At 34.5% G+C, this 14,950-nt stretch overlaps 1 protein-coding gene across 5 annotated transcripts in view; it reads right to left on the bottom strand.

Moving 5' to 3' along the window:
• LOC129749208 (sodium/potassium/calcium exchanger Nckx30C-like) overlaps positions 1-14,950 on the bottom strand; it is a 435,468-nt gene that overhangs the window by 94,155 nt on the left and 326,363 nt on the right. For all 5 annotated transcript variants that reach the window (XM_055744139.1, XM_055744140.1, XM_055744143.1 and 2 more), the window contains one exon: positions 12,748-12,955. In XM_055744139.1, the coding sequence (XP_055600114.1) occupies positions 12,748-12,955 (208 nt within the window). The remainder of the gene's footprint in view (positions 1-12,747; positions 12,956-14,950) is intronic.

Here is a 14,950-nt window from a genome sequence, read left to right as displayed (position 1 = left end):
TATATATATATATATATATATATATATATATATATATATATATATATATATATATATATATATATATATATATATATATATATATATATATATATATATATATATATATATATATATATATATATATATATATATATATATATATATATATATATATATATATATATATATATATATATATATATATATATATATATATATATATATATATATATATATATATATATATATATATATATATATATATATATATATATATATATATATATATATATATATATATATATATATATATATATATATATATATATATATATATATATATATATATATATATATATATATGATATAAATATGATTTTTTAAAGATCATTACAACAAAAATGGAAAAAAGGTTGTAAAACCGTAATTTTCAATCAATGAACCGTCAAAATAGTTTCAGTCACAGTAGAAAAGTTGAAGTGCATAGTTGACATAATTTAACACTTTTTGGCGTCATTAGATTCTCAAAGAACGACACACAGAAGAACGTCACCCTTGAGCAAATGAGGGTTAATATATCGCATTTATTTAAAAAAAAATTAACGAATTTCAAAGTATGCTTTGTAGTTCCAAATTTAAGAGTTGTGAAAACACATTGACACTTTTGTTTGAAAATATGAACTATAAAACTTGCCCTTCAGAATATAAATATATCTATTATCTCTGAATTAATAATGATTAAGGATTGATCTACGAATAGTGCGAAAAATGATTCAAAGTAGTAGCAACTTGCAAGCTTGATTTTGGTCTGCAATGTTTTTTTCAAATTTATGTATTTTGGTACTTTTAAAATTAACAACAAAATTTAGAATTTTGGATAATCACGGTGATAAATCTTCATTTTATAAAACTATTTGTAAATTGTTTTAATTTTTTCCTTTTTTATCATTTTTAAACTTTTGCGTTGGTCCTATTAAAGTAGGAAGTCAGTTTTGAGATTCAATTTCTATATTCATTGAGCGTTTTAAATGGTGTTATTATTGCTCACTAAATTTCAATTTTGAAACTCATCCACCCTTCAATCCTTTGGATAAAAAATTCAATCCAAATCAACAGAGATGTACTTAAAAGCTAAAACTAATCTGAATTAGCTCTGAACTAACGAAAGGAGTCTTAGAGAAACTAGTCTATCTATTTGAAGTAGAGTGTCCATTAGAGTGCCCCAAATGACCCGACTTTTGAAAAAGTTATACGCTGCAGGCTAAAATTGATCCTAGGCCTAGTACAAGATCTCATGCCAAATTTGGGCCAGATCGGATCACGGGAAGGGGTCGCTCAACGAGCCTGAAGTTTGTATGGGATTTTGAGACATTTTGTTCGGGAGAAACATGAAAAACCAGTTTTTCATCAATAACTTTGGTTCCCGTCGGCCGATTTCTTTCAAAAACGGGTTTTCTTAAAGCCCAAACTATGAAAAACATTTCATCCGAAGACTGCATATCGATAAGAGTTAAGACAAAAAAGTTATTGGACTTCCAAAATGGGCTAACTTTTTTTACGGTGGTATTCATCACTGCTAATGAGGCGTCAATAAGTTCGACCGCCTCGACTCATTTACAGTGATGAATACCATCCTTAAAAGAGTTAGCCCATTTTGGAAGCCTAATAACTTTTTTGTCTTAACTCTTATCGATATGCAGGCTTCGGATGAAATGTTTTTCATAGTTTAGGCTTTGAGAAAACCCGTTTTTGAAAGACATCGGCCAACGGGAACCAAAGTTATTGCTGAAAAACTTGTTTTTCATGTTTCTCCCGAACAAAATGTCTCAAAATCCCATACAAACTTCAGGCTCGTTGAGCGACCCCTTCCCGTGATCCGATCTGGCCCAAATTTGGCATGAGATCTAGTACTAGGCCTAGGATCAATTTTAGTCTGCAGCGTATAACATTTCACAGGTTTTGAATTTCCCATACAAATTTGGGGCAGTCTAGTGTCCATTTCCCAGCCATTTTAGCGTTCCCGGGAATCAGGATACCTGACGATCCTTTTCCCGGGAATTCTTGGGATCCTGGGAAAAATTGAAAATGAAGATTTTTCACTATCGATACAAGTTGGTTTGCAAGACTGCAGGTCATTTATCAAATTTAATATAAAAATTTTCTGTAAATTTTCTGAGAACTATCTTTTTATTTCAAAATATGTCATTTCTTTGCTGATGGTTTTGCTACTGTAAACAGTTTGCCAAACAAAAGCTCTAAATGATGAGTGTTGCAAAATAGAGAATCAAGATTCTTTTCGTAGCATTTCTTTATTGGAATTGTTTGGTTTTATAGATTCTTTGTCGTTTTTCACTTTTAAGAAGTGTTATAAACTTGAAAAACGGATCAATTAAGGCAAGATAAAAATAGATAGAATTTGTTTGAGAATGGATCAGCCAACAGTATTGTCTGGTTGACAACGTCTTTTGAATTTTTCTACCATCAAACTGGGTAACGAGTTCATGCCACAAATTTAACACATCATATTCGATTCGAAGATGACATAATTTCTACGGTTGAAGTTTTCTCTATGTTTTATTGACTCTCATCGCGGAAAGCTCTCGTCCTTTCGCCAAACCGACTCCGTGATGCGTCGTCTCTGTACGTACAAAACGATAACGATGGAAAACACTAATGGATGTGGAGATACGATATCGGCGGTTCGTTTACTTTATGTCAACGTTTTTATCCGTTTGTTGCTCGTCCTGCCAACGAACGTTGTCGTCGTCGACTTTGGGCCCTTTTAGGTCCGCCCGCGCCAGACAATGTGGTTCTTGGAGGACGCAGGAGATGTTATTTCTGGCGACGAGGTTCAATCCTCAAAGCAAGATGCTTCTGGTTCGATCGGAACCCGAAGCGCTTTCTCGCCTCAAAGAGAGGAAACCTGGGCTTTGTGGGGAAGCAAAAAAAAAAGAACCAAACCTCCAAGACACATTAAACGCAACTGAAGGTTTGTATTTTTTATGGAAAATAAATGACTTTTCGCCGATAGCACAAAGATGGAAGGTGCTGGCCTCAAGACGCACGACGAAGGAAAATATTTTTTTATTAGATTCGTTTTGCCGTCGGTTGTTATGAATATCGCGAGTATATACTTTTGCTATTCTGCTTCGCTGCGGCTTGAAGCTTCAAGGAGCTGACGCTGCCAAGTGAGATTACTGCTGGTTGGTGAATATTGATGTTTCCTGGCTGGATGTTATCTTGATTGATGAATCGAATCAATCCTGCTGCGGTTGATCGGCTGGCATTGAACTTTGCCAACAGATACAACAACACTCAACCGCTTATATCATCTGTAGGAAATATATTACATTCAACATGCACAAGTTTAAAATATTCTGAATTTTAATTTAAGGAACCAGGTGGGTCATCGAAACAAAGTGCTTTGCTCAAAATCGTTGGAAATTGAGAATCAAAACTTAGAAACAGAAATAACTCACAGAATTAGGAATTTTAAATACAATATCAAAATCAGTATTCCTAAGAAAAACTTTGAACCAAAATTCAAAAATAAGCAATTTTTGAATGTCTTTCCATATTAAAATTTAAAACCTGACATAAGTTTGAGTTTCTTGAAAAGTGTAACATAACTTGTATCTCATATTATGCACTTCGAACCCTACGATCGCGGGCGTGACTAAGCGGAACATATTCTACATGGCCAATAGGTTGCTACTCCGTGATTGATCGAAGCCATCAGCTTTGTGCAAAGTCCAAAAGAATAGTACATCCTCAATGCACAAAACTCATGTCAAACATAACCAATAAAGGGGCCGGCCACGTCCTAGAAGTCAGTGAGGATATTAGGAAGGAATGTTAGTTAGATACTTTTTTAGTCCAACAAGCGACGTCTCGCTCCCGCATACCCCATAATTATGATTTTGAAATAGGCAGAAGCAGAGATAAGAAAGTTATACCAGCTATGGATACCTTTGTACGTCTGCGAATCCATATTCAAGAATTCATGGAAATGACTGCGTTAGTAGAGTAGGGTTAAGATCAGGATCCATTTTGGTAAATGGTGCGATCATGTTTTCATACATCTCTTATGCTCCTTGAGATTTCCTAAGGAAGCTCTTGATACTATGAGCCTTTCGAAAAAAGTTTACGGAACATATTGAATAAGAAATCTGTTGAATGATTGTTATTTCCTATAATTTTTATACAATAGATCAAATTAAAAAATTATGGAACTTTGCTTATAAACCTCAGACAAACTGTGGCCCTTATTAAGGCAAAGAATTTACAAAATGTTTTTTCTTGTTTGAAAATAAAAAAAACAAAAATTGAAATGTATTCACATTTTATTAATCTATGCCTCATACATTAAAGAAGCTTGGCAAAGCACAAAAAAGTTAAAGATCTTTGAAATTTTTTTGTTAATGTTTAAAAGTATAAATATACATATCCTATAGATATTGATGTTCTATTTATTATTAAGAATAGTAGCTCATTATACTTTCTGTACTTTTCATTTTTTTCTTTTTGTCCGAAGCGTTCAACAAGTTAGTTTACTGTTTTTTTAAATGAAAATCTTTTTTTAGTGTTCGATTTAAGATCTTCCAATGAACTGAAACTTAAAAATCAATACTTGACCAAGAGTCGAATGTACGAATTGTGAATAAACTTTTAAAATTGATTTGAGTTCAGAATTATAATCTTACTTTAAAAAAAGTCTACCTTGTTCATTCCAGTTTTTTGTTTGTCTAAAATTTCTATCATATGAATGATAATCTAAAACGAATAGGTTCCAAACTATTGAAATCGTTCGTTCAATTTTTAAACATGCAATCATGATAGATCTGTTTCCAATGAAGTTAACATCCAACAGTGAATGTTCCTATTTTTTTAAAATTTCATTCCTATAAATGGAGGACAGACATTTTAAAAACCATCATGACCTAAAAAGTTAATGCTCAAACTCAAGTTAGTGAATGATTTTTCGAATTATACATGAATATTAAACACGTTTGTCACCATAGGACTTATATTCGGATGACGAATGTATTTCCTGGGAGGCTCCGTCACATAAAAACGGGTGACGCTCTCTTACTCAAGTTAGCTGCTCAGTTTGGCCACACGTTGCAAATCTTGAAATTCTCCCTCTTTACCCCTTAATTTCATGATATTTTATTGATTTTAATGATTAAGTGAAATTTGGTATCTGAGGGTTTTCCGGGTCAGAGATGGTTTGTACTCACTTTTCATGAAAGAGGGGTCCCCATACAAAATTATCTCTTTTCCACATCTTATATATAAAAATGGAGGCGTTTTATTGTAACACCATCACGTATGTATGGTCGTTCGGAATTAACTAAAATTTGGTATCCGAGGATTTTTCGGACCAAACATGGTTTGTATTATAGATTCGAGATTATTACTTTTTAAGGAAGGGGGGCTCCTCTAAAAAATCAACTAGAAACGGGACAAAACTCGAACAACTTGAAGACGATTTTCATGAAAACTGATTCACGCGCACGAAGAAGTTAAAGAGTTGTATACATTTTTCAACGACTTATTAGGTAAAAAAGAAGTTTACCGGGTCAGCTAGTAAGATATAAAAAGGATCATTTCTTTGATTTTGATTCTGATACTGACCTTTATCATATTTTTGATCATGAATAAGATCCAGATTATATTATTAAAATTTATTCTGATGATTACTAGGATCCAAATCGTGATCCCATTCTTTCTGAATCTTCATTCTTATTTGAATCCAGATCCATATCCAGATCCTAATCGTGAACTTGATTTTGATTTAAACCTATTCGATTCTGATACTGTTCATGATTCTGATTCTGATTCTGATCCTGATTCTTTTCCCGATCTAGATCGTGGGCTTTGGATTGATCATTCAGTGGTTTCAATAAGCCATCGCTATACGAGACACTCTGAATGGTGAAATTTTCGTGGTGAAAACCGAGAGCACTTAAATAAAAATGTAGGGTACTTCTGTCCATAATGCCCTTGCTGGGTAAAACGCCAGCGACTATATTTTGATAAATTTTGGAAATTTGCAAGGTTTTTAGTGGATTATTTTTACACAAATGTGTTCTTAAAACCAATATCATGTAATTTAAAAAAATATATTACCAGACATTCATTTAAACACGAATAACAACCAAATTGAATTTAGTGGTGGCTATCCATCACTTAAGTTGTTAAAAGTGGTCAAATGAAAAACTTATATACATCACGTTGATGGCCTAAAACATCTTCACCATTGATTTTATTGATTGTTCAAATTATATATTTGATTCATCAATTTATGAAAAACTGTGGTAAATTGTTGTTTTATGGTAAACTGAAGATTAGGTATTTATTTATTAAATTTTAAATATCCGATCAAAATGCCTCCATCAATTTTTGGACAAATCGTCCTCCCCTCAAGGTGCTGTTCGGTAAGATGTAAACAAAACCACGTGTTTTATTCTAAATTTTGGAGTGCAGTTTTCCACGAATACAGACTGATTATTGAAATGATATATCGATCTATTTCTTTGCTTAGTCCATAATTATCATTAGGATGCATAATAATTATAACTTTCGATCGGATTTGAGTAAAAAACGTGCACTGAAAATCGAATCGGTTCACTAAATTTGTCGCCAAAAGCAGCAGAAAAATTTGGTTGAAACAAACACAGTTCAAAATAAAGTCAAAAATTTCAAAATTTTGCATTTTTTCACTGAGAAATGTTCACAAACTGTTTTTATGAGTAGATGAACTTCGGAAATTTTTTTTTCCAATTTTTCCTGAATCAAATAATAGAACTTATTCATATTCACAGTGAATATTGTGTTGTTTTTGAGTCATTTTGATCCAATGTTTTGGAGCATCATTTGCCTACACTGGGGCGTTTAACATCCAATGATTTCAAAGGTTGCTTTTCAAGGCGTTTGTAAAATATCGAATATTTCCATAGTTTTTACAATAAAATATAATATTATTGACAGAATACGAGTAGAAGATAGAAATACGAAGCACATGTTGCAATGTATTCGGGTGCTCAGCTTAAGTATTTCACATACTCGATCATTTCCCTTAGCAGGTGAATGTCGCTAATTTTTGCACCATTCGAAAGTTGGGACTTTCAGCTTTCATTTTAGCCCAAATTTTAAAAAATCCACCGGCAAGTCTAGAACAATTTATGTTTTTTGAAGATTTTTTTCCCTTTTTAATGGTTTTTTTCAAATACAAAATCAGACTAAAAACTGTGAAAACGCTCGTCTTACCTTTAGCGTTAATCCAACTCCACATATTAATAACATGATTTATTAGAAAATTTTCAAATAGGGCTTGTGATATAGCTCAGTTGGCAAGTCTGTTGTCTCCTAAGCCGATGTCCGCGAGTTCGAGCCCAAGAGTAAACAACGAACACAGTTGTACCGGATAAGTTTTTCAATAACAATCCGCCAACTGCAACGTTGATAAAGTCGCGAATGGTAAAACGATTATAATCGAAACATTTATTTTATTTTATTAGAACATTTTCCTGGCTACAACTTTCTAGAAGACATCAAAGTGATAAAAATTGAGAAAAATTGAGAATTCACTGATTCTACCAAGACCAGAAATAGTTTTCTTCGAGCTAAGATATTGATTGTAGAGTGTATAAATGTTCAGTATGGTTTATTTACATTAAAAAATCAATCTTTTACATAAATTGGATTAGGACTATCTGAAGTTATGAACATTCATGAGGTTTATTATTCCGGAATAAATATCAAATTCTTTTTGTCACTCCGATTTTTCTAAAGATCCCGTTAGTTTAAGGTGTTTTAAACGAAAATTTGATACATTCTTCGAAAATTGAAGCAGTTGAAAGAGTGAAATCCAAACTGTAGATAGTGGGAGTAATAGCACCTGCTGTTAATTTTTTTTTGCAATTGTTGGTTCTAAATTTTATCATTTTTTTTTATTTTGTGCAATGTAGATTGTATACAAGTTTGTTGCTAGCCAGCTTTTGTACAATTTTGTTTTTCAAACAATAGGTTGATTTTTTTTTAGTTTGATATATGACACTTTATCATCCTTGTGGTACCCGTGTCTAAGGTTTTACAATCAATTTAAAGTGAAAAGTACGAAAACCTTCAGAAATCATCAAAAATGATGACAGATTTTCAACAAAGATAGGGTTAGTTGCCCTACTTTGGACCCTTTAAGCGATGGTTTTTAAATAATCACGCTTTTCTCATAAACAAACGGGAGCTTTCTATCTTTTAAGAAATTTATTTATAGTTCGTTAACTTATCTACAAGTTTCAATGAGAATTTTCAAAATAGGTTGCGCCTTTATTGAAAGATTTGCATAGATATTGATGATCAAAATTTCCATCTTTGAACCTACTGTTCATAATTTGCTACTGTACTGGTACCTTCAATTGGACCTATATCAAAAGTTCTTATAAAATATATGATTTTTCGAAAATAAATAAACAAATTCAATAAAAGTGTAATCTTTAATCAAATATTACCATAAAAAAGTATAACAGCTTTTAACGACTGAAAAAACTTACATTTCTGTCATGAATATTTTAAACACTTTTTCTCCCCGTCAGCTCTATCAGCAGAAAAATAGCTGAAACTTTTATATGTCTATCAACTTATAGTTTATTTGCGTAAAGCTAACAAAAAAATGTAAGAAATGTTCAATATTGGTACTGAATTATGGCCCAATTAAAAATTCGCACCTTTGTTGATTTGTTTGGTATTCACACAAAGTTTTTGTGATGTTAGGTCTAAAACTGGAACATCAAAGTCAAAGTCTCCTATATTTGGACCCTTTACAAATTTTCCGGGTTTTCCATTGATTTTCATTTATTTTTGAAGAAATGGGTAGTCTGGTTCATATTCCCCGTTGTGAAAGTAATTACCGTTTAAACTTTGGCTTGGAAACTAAAAAACGTATTTTTTCCTTATTTCATCTCATTTCTCAAAACGCGCCCTTCTAATTGAGCTGTCTAATTTACCACTGAATAGGAGGCACATTTTTAAAAACGTTAAACATTTTATCAGAAAGACTTTTTATGGCAAAAAGCGGCATGGAGGGATTCAGGAAGAATAAGAGTTCATTGTGCACATAGCAGCATTTTTATCCATTGCAAGCAAAATGAATTATTTACAATTTTCGGCATTTTAGGACTAAAGTAGGCTCTAGGACCAAAGTAGGAGCACTCACCCTATTAGGTTTTGGAATCCAGGTGGATTATCTAAAATTTGGGCTAAAATGTAAAAAGAAAGCCCAATTTGTTTCCTAGTTCCAAATATTTATTCGAGTTCAAGTTCAAGTTCTGACACCTACTTAGTTCAAGTTTTAAATTTTCAAGAAAAGCAGGAGGCATTTTTTTCATAATAAAACTCTACAAATACTCTTTACATCAGATTATCCTGAACAAATTTTTGAAAGATTGACTTTTAATGTTAATAAACCATCCTAAACATTTATACTCTCTACAAACAATTACTAAACTCGTAGAATACTATTTCTGGTATTGATAGGATCAGTGATGAGAAGTTTGATTAGATTTTTCAAATGAAAAAATAATCACTCTGTTTGAGACATTCTAACTCCTTTTTTTCTTAATTTGTATCACTTTGATGTCTTCTACAAAGTTGTAGCCAGGAAAATTTTCTAATAAATCATGTTATTGAAATATGGAGTTGGATTAACGCTAAAGTTAAGACGAGCGTTTTCACAGTTTTTAGTATGATTTTGTATTTGAAAAAACCATCGGAAAGGTTAAAAAATCTTCAAAAAACATAAAGCCCAAATTTGAAATTATCCACCGGCGCGTCTACCCGGTGGATTATTTCAAATTTAGGCTCAAATGAAAGCTGAAAGTCCCAACTTTCGAATGGTGCAAAAATTAGCGATGCTAGTTTTCGAAAAGCAAAGTTTTCTCCCAGAGTGGTTGTTGAGCTATTGGAGAAAAATTATGTTCAACGTTCATATCCACATGAAGTACCTACACATAGGTCTTTTCAACCTCAGCAAATATTACCTAAGTATATTGAATTAGATGTGTTTTCTAATAGTTTTTAATGAACAAAGAATTTCATTCGATATGACAAAAATTGGTAAAAAATTCACAATAGGTTTTATATAAGTGATAGTGTTGTTTTGATTTACAAAATGTGATCTGTTCCTTGGAGAGTAATGTTTGATTTTCCAGTGAAGTGAAGTAAAGTCAATGGAATGTAGGCATATGTTTTTTTTAATCGATCGGTTCTTTAAACAGCGTGCTTTGTCTCAATGCACCTGTAGCTTAATCTTTTCAAACTCAAACAAGACGAAAGAAAACGGAATTTAACAATGAAAGTGGTTTAGAAAAATTACATTTGAGTTAGTGGAAGGGCTATTTTTACTGTTTGAGTTTGAATTCTTCGAATGTGAGCAAGGCTTATCAAGATAGATGGCTACTGAAAATATTGGTAAGTTGTAAAATTACTGGTGCGTGATAACCTGAAAGTGGAAAGGTGCGATCGTCCGTGCAACAAAGGTCAGATTGAAACAAGATAGTATTAAAGTAGATAGAGCCCACACGGTGAATGAGCTCATAATTTCCTCTGCCGTAGGATTTGGTTTCATTATCATTTAATCGATTATAATTATCTTACTGATGATTAGAATAAACGTAACATTCGCTAGCATCTCAGAATTAGCAACGATAACAACGACTCTCTACTTTTGGCAACACAATTAACAAATCTCAAACTTTCTACTTCATTTAACCATAAATGGCAAACACATTGATATTGCTGTGTATTTAGCTGAGCTGTACACTCTTTAGCATGATTAAATATGGTTGTGTGAGTGTGACATAAAAAAACTAAGAAACTGAAAAAGTAATCCAGTTGCTTCGTGGTGTTTTTTTTTCTCGTAACTTATGTGAACTTTCGTTGACCCCAAAATGTTATGTTGGGAGCTTGATTATCCCTTCACTCGAGAGAACGTCAACAGAAAAAAAACAACATCGTCGGGTTGCGAAAGTAACGAGCAGGGATTTCCCGGGACACTTATTTCCCATAAATTACGAAAAATATTTGTTTTCTGTCTTAAATTTGTTTATCCGTTCCAATCTCTGGTGTCTTGAGAGGCGATGGCGATATGGTTGGCGAATTGAATTTTTCGGCAGACAGAAACACACATGAGCGAAATAAAAATAAAAAAGAAGTAAAATAAAAAAAAACCAATACCAAGCGAAATGTTGTCTCTGATTTTGGCAAAAACACCAGCAAATCACAGTGATTCGAAAGCAATAAACAAGATGAAATTTTTTGTTCTGTCTGGTGATGAATGGGTGAAATGCATGAGCTAAGGACTATCTAGGATGACATTGTGCATCAACCTTTCTATTCGTTTTTTAAGTTATAAATAAGATGTCTTACAACCAATTAAAAAGAAAATAATTTATTTGGGATTAGAAAGGTTGAAGCATATTTTGATACTTTGATAACCTCAAAAAATAGTATTTACTTTCAATTTACAAATTAAAACAAATAGGTTTAGAGCTTATTGAATATGAATGATTAAGTACTGTTTTAGTGATTATGAGTATTTTTGTCATTAGTCTTTCTGTTTCTTCTTAGATTCAATTTGTGCTTGTTCATAGCATTATTTTAACTGGTCCACAACTTTTATTAAAAAAACTAAATTAAATAATCAAATGAATGTCTTAGGTTGAATGGTTAGTGAAAAAAAAATGTTTTTTGGATGAAACATAGGACCTTAATCTGAGAGAAAAAAAAAACAGGTTAGCTAAATGGGAATACGGAAGTCTGATCATAATGAAAAATAAATATTCCGGGTGAATCGAATTGAATCAATCAAAAAACAGTAACATTCTTTGGAATCTTGGCTATAAGGTTTAACAGGATATAAAATACAAGAATAGTTCAAAAAACCTTCTGGAGAAAACATCACGTAAATATGACGATTTGTAAACGAATTATGTTTTTTGAAAGTTGAATGTTAGGGTGTAAAAAGCTGTTTTTTCGCTTCTGAAGTTTAAGGTCAAGAATATTAGCCTGCTAAACTCACAGGTCTATACCTTAAAAAACATCCCATGTAATGTAGGAAAATCTCTCAGCTTTACGATGTGATGGCACTGATAAGGTCGAGAACAACTTTTACGGAAAAGTGCCAGCGAGAAGATGCATTTGCAACTGACTGAAATTAAGTATTGAAGTCGTGGGAGAGAATTTCGATCCTATCTTGATGTTGTTGCCAAGGTTCCATAGAATGTTGTTTGTTATTCAGGTTTTTCGATTTGATAAATTTGATAACTTAGCAGGGTTACGATTTTGAAGCATTTTTAAAAAGTACGGAGGCTTGATGGTCACCCTGCATAGAAATCTGTTAATAATGTTAGTCAGAATAAGTTAAGAAAGCTTTTGATGAATTGTGATGGGTGTCGTTTTCTGTGTCATTTAAATTTCACTATCTCTTTCTTCGTGATGAGCATATTCAACAATCAGACATTAAACATTTTGTATTTCGATACAAGTTAGTGTTTTTGACACAATCTCCTTTTTACTATCACAGTCAGTCGCGAGAAAAACAAACAAATATAAAAAAAAAACAAAAAAATATGATCTGACAGTAGCGCGCATACCAAGCGTCAAATGCACCAGCAACACAGGGGAACACAGGAAACGAACCGTGTGCGCGGTCGCTCCTGTGTTCCGCTTTTAGAGGCGTTTTTTTTAGGGGGGAAGAGAACTTACCATCGTGCAATGGGTCTATCGTGTGGATCATCAGCTGCAACAGCCCGTGTCGGAATTTGGCCCCGGTTGCGGTTTGATTCTGGTGGATCGGCACGCTGCCGCTACTGGATCCCGGCGGCCCGGATCGACTCTCGGAGGCCGCCCTCGACGTCACCGAACCGCCCGGTTGCGTCGCCATCGAGGTTTCGGACGAATTGGCCGCATTGCCCTGGAAGGAAGAGCGAGAGAGAGAGAGGTTGACAGATGGCATTAGAATACAAAAACTTAATGATAGATTTGTTCGTCATTTAAAGTAAAATAAGTGTAAATTTAAACTTTTATAAATTTCGTATTTACACAAATATAACAAAAATTGAACAAAACTAAACTATGGATCCTTTTAAAACGCTGCGTCTACAAACAATGTAATTATGGTATTTAATATAAATGTTTTATGGGAGACATCATTGTCTTTTAGACCTTGTTTTATACCTGTCTAACTTTATCGTGGCATAGAGCAGGAAACAATATTTCTACGGTTACGATCCCGAAAACCCCCCTTGACTTCATGGTTTCGCCGCAATGTGTTTCTATGTCTTCCTTTTTTTCGATGAACATCTGGATTCCTTCGTAGCTGAGTTTGCCGAATCCATCCTAACTTATGCTCCCGAATCGCGATTGCAAGTGTCTTCTGATGCTATCGACGATGGAGTTCCACATACGAGAACCCGGTTGTCAAATCAGATGTATTCTGCAGGATATAATTTATTAAATCTACACCTACAAATCAGACTCTACTCCAATAATGAATTCCCTTAGAAGTGGAACTATCGGTATAAGACTCTATGCCGGACCGGCATTAACAAGATTTCTAATAACTGGCATTATCCTCTCAGCGCAACCGCAGACCTGGGGCCGCAGACCTAGTTCCCACCTCGAACTTTTTTAAACTCTATGATTCAATAGTGGGAGGTCTATGCGCGCTGATGTGCAACACTCATAGACGAGAATACTTTCATCAAAACCTCTCATCCTTATGACTTGATGTCTGAACTCTCCGCTAACGATTAAAGCACCGACATCTCCTCGCAATGTTTCGAGATTCCCCCATAAACCTCTCCTCTTCGCGATTCGAGGCCTGATATCTTCTCTTACGACTCGAGATCCGACCTCTCCTCGAATCGATTCGAGGTTGACGCACACATACCTCTCCTCTGCACGATTTAAGGCCCGATCTCTCCGCTAGTGACTCGAGTTCTGACCTCTCCTCGTAATGACTCGGGGTCAGCGTTGTCAGATTGCAAACCGCTCGAGCTCGTAGGTTTGATGAAAATCGAAAAATGTATTGATTTTGGCAAAATGGAACCTGATGACCTTTTTTTTTGGTCGTCAGGTAAAATTTCCGTTTATCCGCAGAATTAATTTTTTCGATAACCCGTAGAAAATACGTAGGAAACGCTGAAAGTCCGTAGATTTTGAGCATCGATCCGTAGCTCCGTAGAAATGCTTAACATCGGTTGATCTACGGAGAAATCCGTAGATCTGCCAACGCTGCTCGGGGTTGACCACACAAACTTCCCCTTCTGAGGACTCGAGGCCTGACCTCTCCTCTAAAGACTCGAAGCCCGACCTCTTGTCTCTAGGATTCGAGGTTTGCCACATTTGTGCCCGTCGTGTGCCGATCGAGAGTAGCTAATCCTAGACACGTGCTGTCACATCACAAGCGCGGGGCTTAATGCATCTACTTGGATGATTCCCGATGAAGACGTCATCCTACTCCGACTCGAATGGCTACTCTACCCGTGGGTATTCCCCGATCGTGAAATAACCCTTTCCCAAGGATTTCCACTGCGAAGAAGGTCTAGTCTTATCCCCGCAGCTTCGGTCGTTGGTAACCGCACTACTCGGATACTCCCCGAAAGTGGAGCATCCTACGTACGAAGACGGTGTACCCACGGCATCCGCTACGCAGAAAAATTTGTCTTATTTTTGTAGCTTCCAACCGTGGGGTCGGACGCACACTACTCGACAGCTCCCCGTCGATGGGGTCAGTCTACTCCGACCATTGTTCCGTCTTTTTTATCCTTTGGCTGGCAAACCTAGGATTTTTGGTCCGCGGCTTTTTCTGCCCGTCGCGTGTCAGATCGAGAGTCTGGACTCGCGCCTGTCACGGCACACATTCGGGACTTAGAACGCTATGACTCGAATGTTTCCCGACAGTGAC

This window comes from Uranotaenia lowii, chromosome 2, assembly GCF_029784155.1.
Source record: "Uranotaenia lowii strain MFRU-FL chromosome 2, ASM2978415v1, whole genome shotgun sequence".
NCBI lineage: Eukaryota > Metazoa > Arthropoda > Insecta > Diptera > Culicidae > Uranotaenia > Uranotaenia lowii.
The sequence above is the reverse complement of the archived record's forward strand: the minus strand, read 5'-3'. Positions and strand labels throughout refer to the sequence as shown.